At 46.2% G+C, this 15,654-nt stretch overlaps 1 protein-coding gene across 1 annotated transcript in view; it reads left to right on the forward strand.

Moving 5' to 3' along the window:
- The first annotated feature begins 913 nt into the window (after positions 1 to 913).
- The window catches only part of LOC122114237 (SH3 domain-binding glutamic acid-rich protein-like), a 33,463-nt gene continuing 18,722 nt past the window's right edge, over positions 914 to 15,654 (forward strand). Inside the window, exons 1-3 of the mRNA XM_042687268.1 lie at positions 914 to 1,041; positions 7,132 to 7,317; positions 13,679 to 13,759. Of these exons, the coding sequence (XP_042543202.1) occupies positions 997 to 1,041; positions 7,132 to 7,317; positions 13,679 to 13,759 (312 nt within the window). The 5' untranslated portion in view covers positions 914 to 996. The remainder of the gene's footprint in view (positions 1,042 to 7,131; positions 7,318 to 13,678; positions 13,760 to 15,654) is intronic.

Consider the following 15,654-nt stretch of genomic DNA (forward strand, 5'->3'; position numbering starts at 1 on the left):
AGGGCCTGATGCATACTAGGCAAGCATTTCACCAGTCAATTATGTTCCAGCCTACACTTGACTATTTTTTTAAACGGAATTCAAATTGCCTATGTAGATAAACTGGGACAGTCCTATCATCTAGTTTATCATCTCCTCCCCCTATGTCTTTAGAATAGAGAAGGCCATATAGGGTGAATTTTTAAAATGTTTTTTTTATTGTAAAATACTGTACAGAGGGGTTACAGTTACATGAGTAAGGTAATGAGTGCTTTTTCTAGGGTGAATTTGATCTAATTACGTTATTTGCATATATGTAAATGTCACAACAGAACCCCTTGTGCAATTAGTTTGTGCTAATAACAAATTCAAGAAAAGAAAGTAAGGAAGGTCGTTTGCTTGTTGCAGGCTTCTGTGCTCAGAAGCCGGCTGCTATTTCCTGCCCAGGCTGAGATGTCAGTGCACCTGGCCCAGCGGGGGCAGAAAGATTTCTGATGTCTGACAGTTCACTGACTTGTAAAACAATCTTCCGGAAAACCTTTAAAACAAGTCCTCTTGTGGCCAACTCCTTTCGTTTGCCAAAAGCCAGCCTCCTCTTGGATGTAGGTGGCATTTTCTGGACTTTTCTGGCAGCTCCCAGCTTCTTTTCTCCCTTTCTCCAGGCCCCACCTCTCTGTCCCCAGGCATCTCTCTGCGGTCCTCTGATTGGTGCGCTTCAAGGCCTGGCCTTTTAGGGACTGTTGTCAGGCATTTAAAGTGATAAGGGAAAGTGTCCAGCGCTGCTTTTATCAACCAATCAAATACATTCCTGACTGATCCCAAAATATTCCCGAGCATTGGAGGGGACGCCCGAGATGCCCGTGTGCCCCTCTCTTTACGTTGGAGGGGAGGGGCAGGAGCGCAGCCCTGGGCGGCAGCCAGCTCTCATCTGGCACTGGGTGTCCCTGTCGGGATTTGTCTAGCGCCGCGATCCCGCACAGGGGTGTGTTGGGGGGAGCCCTCCTTCTGACTGTCGAAATGGTTATCAAAGTGTTTGTGGCCACGTCGTCCGGCTCCATAGCGGTAGGTGTCTGGTGCGTGTGTGGGGCTTTTGCTTCCCAGGCAATTTTCTGGATAACTCAAGAGTTGCAGAGTTGAAGCAGCCAGGATGGCCAAGTGTGGGCTTTGATTCTATTTTGCACGTAAGTCAATTGAACTCTAGTGAGCATGTTCGCCTTTGACTTTCTGTGTTTGTTTTCATGGTGCTGAGAAGAGCGTGAACAAATGCGTAATCCCCACAGGTGGGGTGTGAGAGAGGCTTCTGGGAAGGAAGTACGCCGGTGCTAGAGTTTTGTTTTGTTTTCTGATGTGATTTGTGTTGTGTTGAATATGTCATAGAATTATGGACTGGAGAAAAAAAAGAATGATGGACTGGTTTTTCTTCCTGCCGTTCATTCTGCAGGACAGACCTATTTACAATTGGGAATATATAAAACTCTGTGAAACCCCTTTTGGGTGGGATGAACTAGATAGCTGAATGGTTTCTGGCTATTATTTTCGTGAGTGTGATTAGCCGTGCAGAAGATGCAACACTGCTAGTTATAGTACTATTTATGATTTGAAGAAAATGGTGTCACAGTGGTGAGACCCAACATCTCTGAGGCCATAGCTTTAAGCTGCAGGAATTCCAGCAGCCCAAAACATAGCAAGGAAAGGCCAGCGTCCACATTGCTTTCTCAGACTTCCTTGAGAACAAAGGGCTAGAAAGCCCTTCACCATGCGGTGGAGACCTGCCCTACAAGTAAGGCTAATTGCCACAGAGCAATTTCTCCCTTGAAAATGATTCAGGCTCTGGTTACAGGCTCGATCCTGTAGTGTCTGTCTAGGTGTGATGTGTTGGTCAGCGTTTTAGCAGAAATTGGGAAGGCTGTGGAAAGAAAACAGTTTGTGACTCCCCAGAGTTAGAGACCAGAGAGGAGTCTGTTTCCTTTTATATTGAGTTCTTGGAGGATCTCAGATTGCACTGGCCCCACACCAGCCTCAACTACCACCCGCCCACTGTCCCAGCCCCAGAATTTCAGGGGGTTTCCCGAGTCCCTGCCATCACAGCCAGACCAATGATGGCTTCACTGAGCTCTGGGTCAGTTGCGCAAGGAAAGATGAGCAAAACGTAAATGCCAGCTGGGCATCGGTGGCTCACGTCTGTAATCCTACCTACTCAGGAGGCTGAGATCTGAGGATCTTGGTCAAAGCCAGCCTGTGCAGGAAAGTCCATGAGACTTATTTCTAATTAACCACCAGAAAACTGGAAGTGGCTCTGTAGCTCAAGTGGTAGAGCACCAGCCTTGAGCCTGAAGAGCTGAGGAACAGCGCCCAGGCCTAGAGTTCAAACCCCATGACTGACAAAAAAAAAAAAAGTAAGTGCCATGCATACATCTGTCCTCGCTGTGAATGACTGCAGAAAATGCTCACTAGATCTGTGGTACTTTTTGTTTGTTTTCGCTGTGCTGGGGTTTGAACCCAGGGCCTCATATCTGCTAGCTAAGGCACTATTACTGTTACGTCTCCAGCTCAAGAGTCACTTTTGTGGTAATTTAGATGACAAATACCTGTATGTGTAAAGTGAACATGGTGTTAGTGGGCTGGAAAATATGTTAATGTCAAGGCCCCAAACCTTTCCTTGCCACTCGTTATACAGGCTAGAGGGCCTAGCCTGTGAGGCTGTACACAGGCAGAAGACAAGGACTATGTTTACAGATTCCTCTGGCTTACTTACTTGCCCACATCCTGGGCATTTGGAGGTGGGATTTAGTTAGCCTTGGGGAACTGGAGGGGTTGCCATTCATCCTAGATGTTGGAAAAGCTGAGCTGGAAAAGCATCCCTAAGCAGATGCTTCAGCACCCCGGGTAACGCTCTGACCTTGGAATGGTATTTCACCTTGCCAAGCCTCAATTTCTTTGTCTGTAAAATGAGGATAAGAATAGTCCCCACCTCATAGCGTTGACATGAGGGCTTCTGAAATAACATGCTTGGGTGCCCAGTGTGGTGGCAGGTTTTTAACCAGGCTCACGAAGTGCCATGGCTGCTAGTTAAGCTTATGATCGCTAGCTACCATTCATTAGTATCAGCTACTACTATGATTTTATGACAATTATTAGCTAATTAGTACCAATCGGTATTGCAGCTGCTCTCACGCTCCTGTCAGTTACTATGATTACCGGCTAAGATGGTTTGAGTGGATCTAGATCTGTGATGGTTTTGTGTCAGAAGCTTGTGTAAACCCACATAAATGGAAGAGAGTCTGCCTTACTGTAAAGACAGAAGGCGTACCCTCCAAAGCTTCTTGGCAGAAAAGCCCTGGAGCAGCTTCATGTTGACTGTGTCCTGCAGAGCAACCCCTCACCCCAACTTTGCTTCTTGGGTCTCCATATTTCAGAAGGGAATTCTTGCTCAAGCCTTGTCCTCCTCCCTGAGGGCATTCTAGCTTCTGTGGGGGGTGGGAAACAGCTGAGCGACTACTTAGTACAGGGTGTTTATCTGGGATGACCCCAGAGAGCTGTGGCCTTCTTTGCCACGTTCTGGAGGGGTTTGGGTTCACAGACCACAGGGAGCAAGATCAGGCAGGTGTCTTCTGGTGGGGCGTGGGGACAGGGAGGGAACTGCATCTTTATGGCTGACTCTTCTGGAACCACTGGTTTTTCAGTTGGGACGGGAGTGTAAACAGGTAGCCTTTTTTTTTTCTTCCTCCTTCAGAACTGGGGTTTGAACTCAGGTCCTCACTTTGCTAGGCGGGAGCTCTATCATTTGAGCCATGTCCCTTCTCCCCCACTTCTCCTTTTATTTTTTTACTTTAGCTGTGTTTTGAATAGTCTTATATTTTGCACATGCTAGGCTGGCCCAAATCCTCCTATTTATGCTTCCCAAGTATCTGGGATGAAAAGTACACACTGTTACTGGTCCCAACCTATTGTTGAGATCGGCTCGCTTGAATCTGGTAGTTCACTGAGGATAGTTGGATCTTAGTGAACGACCAGATCATTCTCAGCCTCTAGAGAAGCTGTGGTTATAGGCATGAGCCACCACACCTAGCAAAATGTGGCTTATGAATTAGATTGATGTAGAGGTCAGTCTTGGAAGATCACCACTTAATTGGAGCTTTCATTTTGTTAATTAAAAATCATGATGAGAAATCTGGGCGCTGGTGGCTCATACCTGTAAATCTAGCAACTCAGGAGACTGAGATCTGAGGATCATGGTTCAGAGCCAGTCCGGGCAGGAAAGTCTGTGAGACTCTTATCTCCAATTAACCACCAGAAAACCGGAAGTGGAGCTGTGGCTCCACTAGCCTTGAGCAAAAGAGCTCAGGCACAGTGCCTAAGTCCTTAGTTCAAGCCTTACAACTAACCCCTCCCCCCCACCTCCCCCCAAAAAATCATGATGTGAACACCTACCTGGTGAGCTGGGTTTGGTGGCACCTGTGTAATGCCAGCCCTGGGCACACAAGGCAGGAGGATGGAGAGTTCCCATGAGGCTCTGATGGGAACCAGCAACAGCTCCCCTAGCCCCCACGGACTTGGCATGCCTGGTGTGGCCGTGCGAGATAGCATGCTGGGACTGCCAGCACGTGGCAGCTTCTCCCTCAGCTCTCATCAGCGTCCCGCGAGGAAGACATGGCATTACCAAGCACGCGGGGAGTCCTTGCTCAGAAAGCCACCAGCAGAGCCAGGGCAGAAACACAGGTCATGAGTGACCTGCAGGTGGCCTACTTCTACTGCTGTGCGGCGACCTCAGCTGGAAAGGCTCCTAACTGTACATGACAATACGCTGGAGGTGCTGCCCTCAGACACGTTAGCTGACTGCAGCCGGGACAGAGAACAAATCGCTCTTAGGACTAAATAAAATGGAAAACAGGGTTTGCCCTGAGGCTCAAAGGCTTCCAACAGTAACCCAGACTTGTGGTATGTCCCAGCCTTGGAGGGCGATGGCAGCCTGCACCATGACCCCGGGATGTGGCGAGGGGCTGGAGGAGGTGGGGAGAGGGATCTCGGCAGGCCTTGCTCCTGAGCCATGCCGGGAGGTGAGCTCTGGAGGCCCAGGAAGCCACGTGCACGGGAGCTGCATTTGGGAGGGTCCTATGAGCTTGTTGACCAAGATCCCACCAAGGGAGGGATTTTGGGGGGGACAAGGGCTCCCACACTGCAGGCAGCGTATCAGGTGGCAAAGGAGACAGTGCCTGCCAGGTGCGCTCATGTTCCCCTCCGCCATCCTCCTTCCTCTGGACATGACCCCGAAGCCCTTCGTGCTCCTCTGCTGCAGCCCAGCATGGCCTAGTGCTCGGCCAGCCCCGTGGGCCAGGGCGGTGTGGTCAGGGACTCTGGAAGCCAGCAGGTGTTCTATTTTGCAGTGTTGGGGTTGAGAAGCAGCCCTGAGCCCAGCGTGGGGCATCGGGTGGTTGCTTCACCTGGGGCTTCCCCATCCATTCCCAAGACGAAGCAGAAGCCGGGACTAACGGGAACCTTATTATCCATTAAGAAGCTGTGGGATAAAAAATCTCACTGAAGCCAGGTGCCAGTGGCTCATGCCTGTCAGCCTAGCTACTCAGGAGGCTGAGATCTGAGGATCACAGTTCAAAGCCAGCCTGGACAGGAAAGTCTGTGAGACTTTGTGTTTTTTGTTTTTGGTCAGTCGTGGGGCTTGAACTGTGGGCCTGGACACTGTCCCAGAGCTCTTCAGCTCAAGGCAAGCACTCTACCACTTGAGCCACAGCGCCACTTCTGGTTTTCTAGTGGTTTATTGGAGATAAGAGTCTCATGGACTTTCCTGCCTGGGTTAGCTTTGAAACGGGATCCTCAGATCTCAGCCTCCTGAGTAGCTAGGATGACAGGCGTGAGCCACCGGGCGCCTGAGACTTTTTTTTGGGTCCGGTCGTGGGGCCTGAACTCTGGGCCTGGGCGCTGTCCCTCAGCTCTTCAGCTTAAGGCTAGCGCTCTACCACTTGAGCCACAGCGCCACTTCTGGCTTTTTTCTTATGTGGTGCTGAGGAATCGAACCCAGGGCCTTGAGCATGCAAGGCAAGCGCTCTACCACTGAGCCACCTTCCCAAAGAGACTTTTTATCTCCAGTAAGCCACTAGAAAACTGGTTCTTCCTCTCCTCCCATCCACAGCTCTTCTTCCTTACAAATTCATCTTTACTGTTTTTGCCTATCAAACCTTTGAATTTAAAGTATCTCAAAGCACTTTCAAAGTGTTCTTAAGTACTTTCTTTGACAGATGTTAGGGAGCCTCTCTGTTTTAATGATACTGATTTTATAATGCTTTCAAGGTCGTTGATATGTACATCTCAGATTTTAAATAATCACCCTTTATAATAATAGATTATAAGGTGCAAAACTTTACAGTTGTGATTTTGCTTTTTCCCTTCTTTGCATACTTTACACACTTACTTGTGGTTTATTGACTCACTTATGTTATGCAGAGGAGGATTCTAATGACCTAACTCCTTTGAACAACTAATTTATAGTCTAACCAGTGACTACCAGGAAGCTGGAACACGTGTGTGTGCAGGAGGCGAGGTCAGGGGGAGGGGTGGGTAGGAGAGTGAAGGGTGGGAGAATGCGCCTTAATATTCAGTGTGCCTATGTGAAGATGGAGCAGCCAAATTGAGGGAACGCGTGGGGCTGGGGAGATGGAGGAGAAGAGTGAGGGAAATGGCATCCACAAAGACGCTTCGTACTCACAAACTGACACACTGGATTGAAGCCTCTTGTTCAACTTCTTAAAGATAACATAAATAAGCCAGGTCACACCTGTAATCCTAGCTACTACTCAGGAGGCTGAGATCTGAGAACAACAGCTTGAAGCCAGCCCAGGCAGGAAAGTCTGTGAGATTCTGATCTCCAATTAACCACCAAAAAGCCAGAAATTAAGCTCCAGACAACACCCAGGCTCTGATTTCAAGCCCCAGGATCTGCATACACACACACACACACAAACACACACACACACACGCACTTGTACACACGCACACACATGTGCACATGAGCATACATATACACAGGTAATATTCTTTGTGTCAGATGTATTGCTTGATAAAGGATTTGATTTCTGTAACTGTCGGCCCAACCTTTCTCTAAAACTGATTATATAATTCTTTGTGTCTCCTCTCCACCAGATTAGGAAGAAGCAGCAGGAAGTGGTGGGATTTTTGGAAGCTAATAAAATTGACTTCAAGGAGTTAGACATAGCTGGAGATGAAGACAACCGGAAGTGGATGAGGGAGAATGTTCCTGGAGAGAAAAAACCTCAGAATGGGATCCCCTTGCCTCCCCAGATCTTCAACGAGGAGCAGTACTGTGGGGTGAGTGCTGGTTGTGTGGAGAGCCACTGTGTCCACAGCACTGTGTGTTTAGCAGTGTGGTTTGAGGCAGCGTCTGAGCGGTTCACCGGCTGTCGCTGGGTTTCTGCTTTCTAGTAGCTGGATGGAGATCATTGTGAGAAAAGAGCTCCTCAGACCTGGAAAGTGGTGCTGTGGATTGAATTGGATTGGATTATTCTAGATTCCTTCTTTTGTTTTTGAAGAATTAGAGGTTACTTGTTGAAACAAAATAGGCATTGTGTGAGAAAGGAAATCTATTCAACTTTGCTGAAGAGCTACACGATAAATTCTCACTTTTTTTTTTTTGGTCAGTGGTGGCGTTTGAGCTCAGGGCCTGGGCGCTGTCCTGAGCTCTTTTGTTCAAGGCTAGCATTTTGCCACTTTAAGCCACAGCTCTACTTCTGGCTTTCTAGTGGTTAATTGGAGGTAAGAGTCTCATGGACTTTTCTGCCTGGCCTCGCTTTGAATTACGATCCTCAGATCTCAGCCTCCTGAGTAGCTAGGATTACAGGCCTAAGCCACTAGTGCCTGAGTAACTTTTTACTTTTTTTTTTTTGTCTGTCTTGGGGCTTGAACTTGGGACCAGGGCACTGTCCCTGAGCATTTTTGTTCAAGGCTAGCACTCCACCACTTGAGCCACAGTACCACTTCCGGTTTTCTGATGGCTTTCTTATTGGAGATAAGTGTCTCATGGACTTTCCTGCCTGGGCTGGCTTTGAATCCTGATCTTCAGATCTCAGCCTCCTGAGTAGCTAAGATTACAGGCGTGAGCCACTTACGCCTGGCAACTTTTCACTTTTGTAAAGGCTAATCTGCATAAATGTAGACACAGATAAATTTGTGCAATTTTATGTCATTTGCTTAAAAACCTCTGAACCATTTGACTATAACAGCAAAGTTTTTACTGTATAAATTTATGGTTTTAGTTTAACATGCAATCGCCTTTACCTCACAAAGTCCAGATTGGCCTTAATAAATCAGACTGATGAAGCTTTAAAAACAAAATCAAAGAGGGCTGGGAAGGTGGCTCAGTGGTAGAGCGCTTGCCTTGCATGCATGAGGCCTTGGGTTCTATTTCTCAGCACCACATAAGCTGAAAAAGCTGGAAGTGGTGCTGTGGCTCAGGTGGTAGAGGGCAAGCCTTGAGCTGAAGAGCTGAGGGTCAGCGCTCAGGCCCAGAGTTCAGGCCCCACGACCGGCAAAATAAAAACAAACAAAAAACAACAGAGTTTTAGAATGAGAAGTGGAAATTATCACAGGGACCACCTGAGCTACCTGGGCCGTTTCTCTGAGGCGGGCATTAAGTGTGCTGCTGCTTGGGTTGTCCTGAAAGCTTCCTGTTCTCACCATGCACAATGGCTGCTTCTTTGGTGTGTGTTTGCTGTATTATTAGGCATTTGATCTAGAGAACCTGTCATCAGTGGCTCACGCCTATAATCCTGGCTGCTCAGGAGGCTGAAATCAAGAGTCACTGTTTGGAGCCAGTCTGGGCAGGCAGATCTTTGAGAGACTCTCCATTTCCAATTAACCAGCAAAGAACTAAATGAGGAAATGTGGCTTCAATGGCTAAGCACCTGCCACAAGTGCAAAACTCGGGAGCACAAGCCCTAGTATTTGTGTTCACATACACACACACCCCTACACCTACAACTGTCTTGAGGCCCATGAGGGTTGTGTTTCTCTCAGGAGGGAGCTGTGTGACTTTGCATGCTTAGTTAGCTTCATCAGAGGCTCTGCTCAAAGTCCTGGGGGTACAGTAGTATTTTCAGACAGGCTTAACGTGGTGGGTGGTGTGTGTTTAGGGGACATACAGTTTAGTTCAAGTCCATATGGAGTTTACCACAGTGTCCTTCCTAAGGTTCAGGGCTTTCCCTGAGACGCAGTGTCCACCCTCGTGTCTTCCCTACACCTGCATCTCTAAGACTGAGCCTCCTGCTGGATGGGAAAAGGGATACTAAGACTGCTTCTTTGTGGGATGGGGCTTGGTAGCTAGGATTCTTTTTTTTTGGGTCTGGTAGTGGGGCCTGAACTCTGAGCCTGGGCGCTGTCCCTCAGCTCTTCAGCTCAAGGCTAGTGCTCTACCACTTGAGTCACAGCGCCACTTCCGGCTTTTTTTTCTTTTTGCTTATGAGGAATCGAACCCAAGGCTTCATGCATGCAAGGCAAGCGCTCTACCACTGAGCCACCTTCCCAGCCTGAGGGATTTTGTATTTATTTCTTCTAAAATCATTTTTTTCAATCATTGAAAAAATGCACATGGAAGAGGATCAAAGTTGGTGGACAGTGCTCCCTCTTCTCTGACCTGCCCAGCAGCCATCTTCCCGGGATTAGGCTGCCTTCAGGGGTGTCTCACAGGACTCCCCGGAGGGCCCAGGACTCAGCATTCCTAAGTAGTCAATATTCCTAAGCCTGGCCTTGCCTGTGTAATGTATACTGTACACACACACACACACACACACACACACACACACACACACACACACACACACACACACACACAAAAATAAAAATCTGCCGGGCGCTCGCCGGTGGCTCATGCCTGTAATCCCAGCTACTCAAGAGGCTGAGATCTGAGGATGAGGTTCAAAGCCAGCCCGGGCAGGAATATCTGTGAGACTCTTATCTCCAATAAACCACTAGAAAACTGGAAGTGGCTCAAGCGGTAGAGTGCTGGCCTTGAGCTGAAGAGCTCAGAGGAAGCGCCCAGGCCCAGAGTTCAAGCCCCATGACAAACAAACAAAAAACAAAAATAAAAATCTCAGTGTATTTTGTGATACTATTTTTTCTTTTCATTCAGTTGTGGAGAAATAAAAGTTTTCTCAAATAGTCATTTCTGTTTTTAAGATGTATTTTTTGCGTACAAGTATGGATCTAATGATTTTACAAGTTATTTTATGTTTAACTGTTTTAAAATTTTTTCAGTTGTCTTCATCAAGGTGCTCGTAGCTACTAGTGTCTGAATTGCAATGCCCATCAAAGGCCCATTTGTTCAAGGCTGCATCTTCAGCATGAAGCTGTTGGGAGGTGGTGGACGTTGTAAGAGGCGGAGCGTAGGGGAGGTCTGTAGGTCACTAGGGGTGTGGCCTTGAAGGAGATGTGGCCCTCCCTTCCCCTTTCTTAGTTTCCTGGGATGAAGTGAGAGTTTTACTTTGCCCTGGGCTCTGTACACTGTGTGCCACTTTGCCGGAGGCTCAGAGCAATGGGACCAGTTGAGTATGAGTGAAACCATGAGCTAACCAACCCGTCTCAGAGCTGTTTATATCAGTAATAAGAAGCTTCCTTAAACTTCTTTTCTTTTTCTTTGTTTTCAATCCATGGTATGCCCTTAACTAAAGTACATTATTGATGCAGAGAATTTGTTCCCAGAAAGAGACTGAGGATTGGCTCATGGTCCCATATTTTAAAAGTCAACCCAAAAGAGTTGGGCGTGCAGGTGGTTCACACCTGTAATCCTAGCTACTGAGGAGGCTGAGATCTGAGGATTGCTGTTCAAAGCCAGCCTGGGCAGGAAAGTCCATGAGACTGTCATCTCCAATAAACTGCTCAGAAAACTGGAAGTGGCGCTGTGGCTCAAGTGGTAGAGCGCTTGCCTTGAGCTGAAGAGCTGAGGGACAGCGCCCAGGCCCAGAGTTCAAGACCCACAACTGACAAAAAAAAAAAAGTTAACCCAAAAGTTGTGAAGGATATGTCAGGCATGAAATGGCAAAAGTGTAGTCAGTAGATGAGTACAAGGCAGCCACTGTTTCTCCAGTCTCTCCTCCGGCTCGTAGGGATTCTTGGTGAATGATCGGCCATGCATGCTGGTGAAGGCAGAAGGGCAGGTAGTGAGGGGATTGGATGCCATCTCACTGTTGCCGGTAGTTTGAGCTCCTTCTGCTCTGTGTGCGACAGATGAAGATATTATCCTGGGAGCCATGGAAGACAACTGTGAGACAGAGAAAGGGGACACCAGAGGGGAAGCGAGGCCCAGCGACGGCCAGGATCCCTTTCTGGCTAGGGATTACACTGGAAGAGGCAGGCATGTCTGTTGATGACAGGTTGGAATCTGTGTATCTTAGTTCAGGTAAGGACTGGGCTACCCGGAGCCTGGCCTGAGCACCACCCAAGGGGGACTCGGCTATTCAGGAGAGAGAGGGTACGGAATGCAGTCCAGATGAGGGGAGGCGGGAAGGGCTTCCCTGGATGAACTGTGTTTTTTAGTATTTATTTTGAAATACGACATATATGATAAAACCTGCCATTTAAAGAAGAGCAATACATACATACATCCAGTTGAAGAAATGTGAAGTGCTTGGGCTTTGGGAAGGCAGCTCAGACTGCTCTGGGTCATTCTCTCTCTACAGAGCCAGGGCCACTGGCCTGCCCTTGGCTCCCTGCTCTTCCTTGTTCTCTGTCTCGTGTGTGTGTGTGTGTGTGTGTGTGTGTGTGTGTGTGTGCACGCGCGCGCGCGCACGCATGTGCATGTGTGCCTTAAACAAGTTATTTTGCCTGTCTGTGAATTTTACCTCAATGGACCCAAACACTGCATTTTTCTTGGATTTGCTTCTTTCACCTACATATTTTAAAGCTATACCATGTTCATCGTGTGGTTTTAAAGCTATACCATGTTCATCGTGTGGTTTTAAAGCTATACCACGTTCATTGTGTGGTTCCTGGTTTGGGGCTGTTTAACATTATTGTTCTGGACAGGGTTTTGTAAGTTGGAGCCGAATCACTAGCTCACAGGTAGGCCATGTTTAGTTTAGTAGGTAATTCAGAGTGTCTTCCTGAATGTCAATTCTGCCACATGCACTCTTTCCGGTAGTTATAGCTTCCCAGAATTTCACATCCTTTCTACACTAGCCTTGTCCACCCTTGACCCTTTCTTGAACCTGGGTGCATGTGAAATGAACTCATTGTGGCTTTAGTTCTCTAATTACTAGGGAGAGCATGTAGCTGTTTGTGTGTCTCATCTGAATGTCCTCTTGGGATATCTTCAGCACATTTCCTATTCAGGTTTTCAGGTTTTACTTTCCTTTGTAATATACAAGGATCCCTTAATTTTATTCTTGTGTTCCTGGGGTTTGAATTCAGGGCCTCATAGTTGAGCCACAGCCAAACCCTCCCTCCCTCCCTCCCTCCCTCCCTCCCTCCCTCTCTCCCTTCCTTCCTTCCTTCCTTCCTTCCTTCCTTCCTTCCTTCCTTCCTTCCTTCCTTCCTTCCTTCCTTCCTTCTTTCCTTTCTCTTTTTTCTTCCCTCCCTCCCTTCTTTCCTTGATTTCTCTTTTTTATTTCCTTTCTCTCTTTTTTCTTTGCCTCCCTCTCTCCCTTCTTTCCTTCCTCTTTTTTCTTTCCTTTCTTTCTTTTTCTTTCCCTCCCTCCCTCCCTCCTTCCCTTCTTTCTTTTCCTCTCTCTCTCCTCTCTCTCTCTCTCTCTCTCTCCTCTCTCTCTCTTTCCTTCTCCAGTCCTGGGGCTTGATCTCAGGGCCTGGGCACTGTCCCTGAGCTTCTTTAGTTCAAGCTAGCATTCTACCACTTGAGTCATAGCACCACTTCCAGCTTTTTCTGTTTATGTGGTGTTGAGGAATTGAACCTAGGGCTTCATGCATGCTAGGCAAGCACTCTACCACTAAGCCACATTCCAAGTCCCCCTTTTTTCCATTTGTTATTTTCTGTGTTGGACCTCAGAGTATGACTTGGGTGGTCTAGGCTACGATCTTCCTATTTGTGCTTCCTTGTGCTGCTGGAGTGACCTGTGGGTCTCACTACACCAGCCATTGTGATTCTCCTGAAGCTGGGTTGGCGGCCGTTGCTACCATGCCCAGCCATTGATTGAGATGGAGTCTCACAAACGTCTATTTTTTCTGGGCTGACTTTGAGCCATAACCCTTTTGATCACAGTCTCCCGAGTAGCTAGGACTGGAGCTTGAACCATCACATCTGACTTTTCCCTTCCTTCCATCCCTTTTTCTCTCCCTCCCTCCCCTTTTCCCCTCCCTTCTTCTCTCCCTCCCTTCTTGTGATAATGGGGATTGAACTTAGACTCTTGCACTTGAAGTCAACTACCACTTGAGCCATGCCCTGAGTCTTTTTTTTTTTTTGCCTTAGTTTGTTTTTAATAGGATCTCAAGCTTTTGTGTGGACTGGCTTTTGACTACAATCTTCCTTTCTTGTGGAGTAGCTGAGATTATAGGCCTGTGTCATCCTGCCCAGCCTGGGTTTTGTCATCTTCCACAAAGCAAATGGGATAACCTTTTGTGTTTGTGTCTTAACATAATAACTAATAAACAAAAGGGATCAGTTTGTGAAAATGTCGTGGCTCACACATGTATAATAGCTTCTCACAGTCTCTTTCTTTGCTTCAAGGATTTTGACTCTTTCTTCTCTGCAAAAGAAGAGAATATTATTTATTCCTTCCTTGGTTTGGCACCGCCTCCAGGCTCAAAGGTAAGTTCAAATATCCTACTGTGGGTCTGTGTAGGTTAAAACAGAAGCACTGGGGCTGCATGATGATCTTTTTTTTTAATGGAAAAATTTAAAATTGTGATTGATTATATTTCACAGTATTGTGAGATAATGATACTTAGTTAAAGTCACAAACACATTCTAACCTTCATGGGGCAAATTGTCTTTATCGTGGTCTATAAAGTTACTGAATTCTATGAGCTTTGACAATGCAGTTATTTCTTCCACATCAGGTAATATGTACATTGCTTTCCTTTTGCTTAGTGTCCTGCTCATTCCCTCCCTTCCATTGCTGCCAAGGAGTTGCTTAGTTCGTTTTGATCAATGTGCAGTGCAGCTGATGGGTCCCACTGTTGTATGTTTTCCCCTGCATAATGATCTTTTATCTTTTTCTTTTTTTGTGTTGCTCCTGGGTTTGAACTCAGGGCCTGGGTGCTATTCCTGAGCTTTTGTGTTCAAGGCTAATGCTATACCAAGTACTTAAGCCACAACTCCATTTCAGGCTTTCCTGCCCAGGCTGGCTTCGAACTGCAATCCTCAGACTTTAGTCTCTTGAGTAGCTAGGGTTACAGGTATGAGCCACCAGTGCCCAGCTCGCATGATGATCTTTAGGCTGCAATGCTTCAAGAATTTGCCCTGTATCCTTCTACAGGGGTGTGGCAATCTCCTGTTGTTTCAGTCTTTGTGTTGGTGCTGCCAACACAAGCTCTCCTATGACTTTAGTACACACTTCAGTCAGAGAAAAGCGCATATGTTAGATAATGCAAAGTCTTTACTAAAAATGTTTGAGTTACGCTTTAAATATTTTTTTCTGTGTTTTTGCGTTGCCATAGTAAATTTTAGAATACTAAGGAATATAAAGACTAGGGTGTACCCTGTTCTAGAGCATTTGTTTAGCATGAGTGATACCCAGATTTTGATTCTCAGCACCACCATAAAAAAAAAAAACCTCTCAAAACAACAGAAAAAGAAAAAAAGGAAATATTAGTATACTTAATAATTTGAAGTATGTTTATTAAATATTGAGTAGTAAGGGTGATGTTGATCAAGGTGCATTCTACTTGTCAAGACATGTTGAACTGAAACTCCTTTGTACAACTACTTAAAGATAATAAAAAATGAAAAATGAAAAAATTAAAAAAAATAGTAAAACTATGAACTCCTAGGTCATATATGCAATTATTTTGTCATGAATTAAGTTTTGCACAGCTTATATTAAATAACTTCAAAATGATAGCTATCCTTGCATGAATGCTTTCCAATTAAAATTAATTGAAATTAGCTTGCTAAGTTTGATAAAAATGGGAAAGTAAAATGAAGACTCAAACTCTAGAGAGATTTCATTGGCTTCTTTCCTCCAGAATTGTGTTATCTTTGATTATGTTAAAATTTATTAGAGATTTAAATTAACTATGCCAATAAAGTCAGTGTCACAAATTTGGGTGTGGAATGCAGACGACTCTCTTCACTCTACACCAACCCTGTGCCTATTTCTGTAACTGAGACTCATTCACTTGATGGTCAAAATTGCCATTCATTCCTATGATTTTGTTTACACTTAGGAATATATCATTATGATCTCATAATGGTCTGTTAAGTAGTTTATATAATATTAAGATTTTTTTTGCCAGTCCTGAGGCTTGAACTTATTTATGAGTGCTGTCTTTGAGCTTTTTGCTCAAGGCTAGCACTGTGCCACTTGAGCCACAGCTCAAATTCCAGCTTTTTTTGGTGGTTAATTAGAGAATCTCCTGGACTTTCCTTCCCAGTCCTGCTTTGAACTGTGATCCTCAGATCTCAGCCGCTCACAAAGCCAGGATTACAGGCGTGAGCCACTTGGTATTATAAGCAGTTTTAAGAATATAAATTTGTGTGTT

This window comes from Dipodomys spectabilis, unplaced genomic scaffold (assembly GCF_019054845.1).
Source record: "Dipodomys spectabilis isolate Male_0828 unplaced genomic scaffold, ASM1905484v1 ptg000107l, whole genome shotgun sequence".
Taxonomy (NCBI): domain Eukaryota; kingdom Metazoa; phylum Chordata; class Mammalia; order Rodentia; family Heteromyidae; genus Dipodomys; species Dipodomys spectabilis.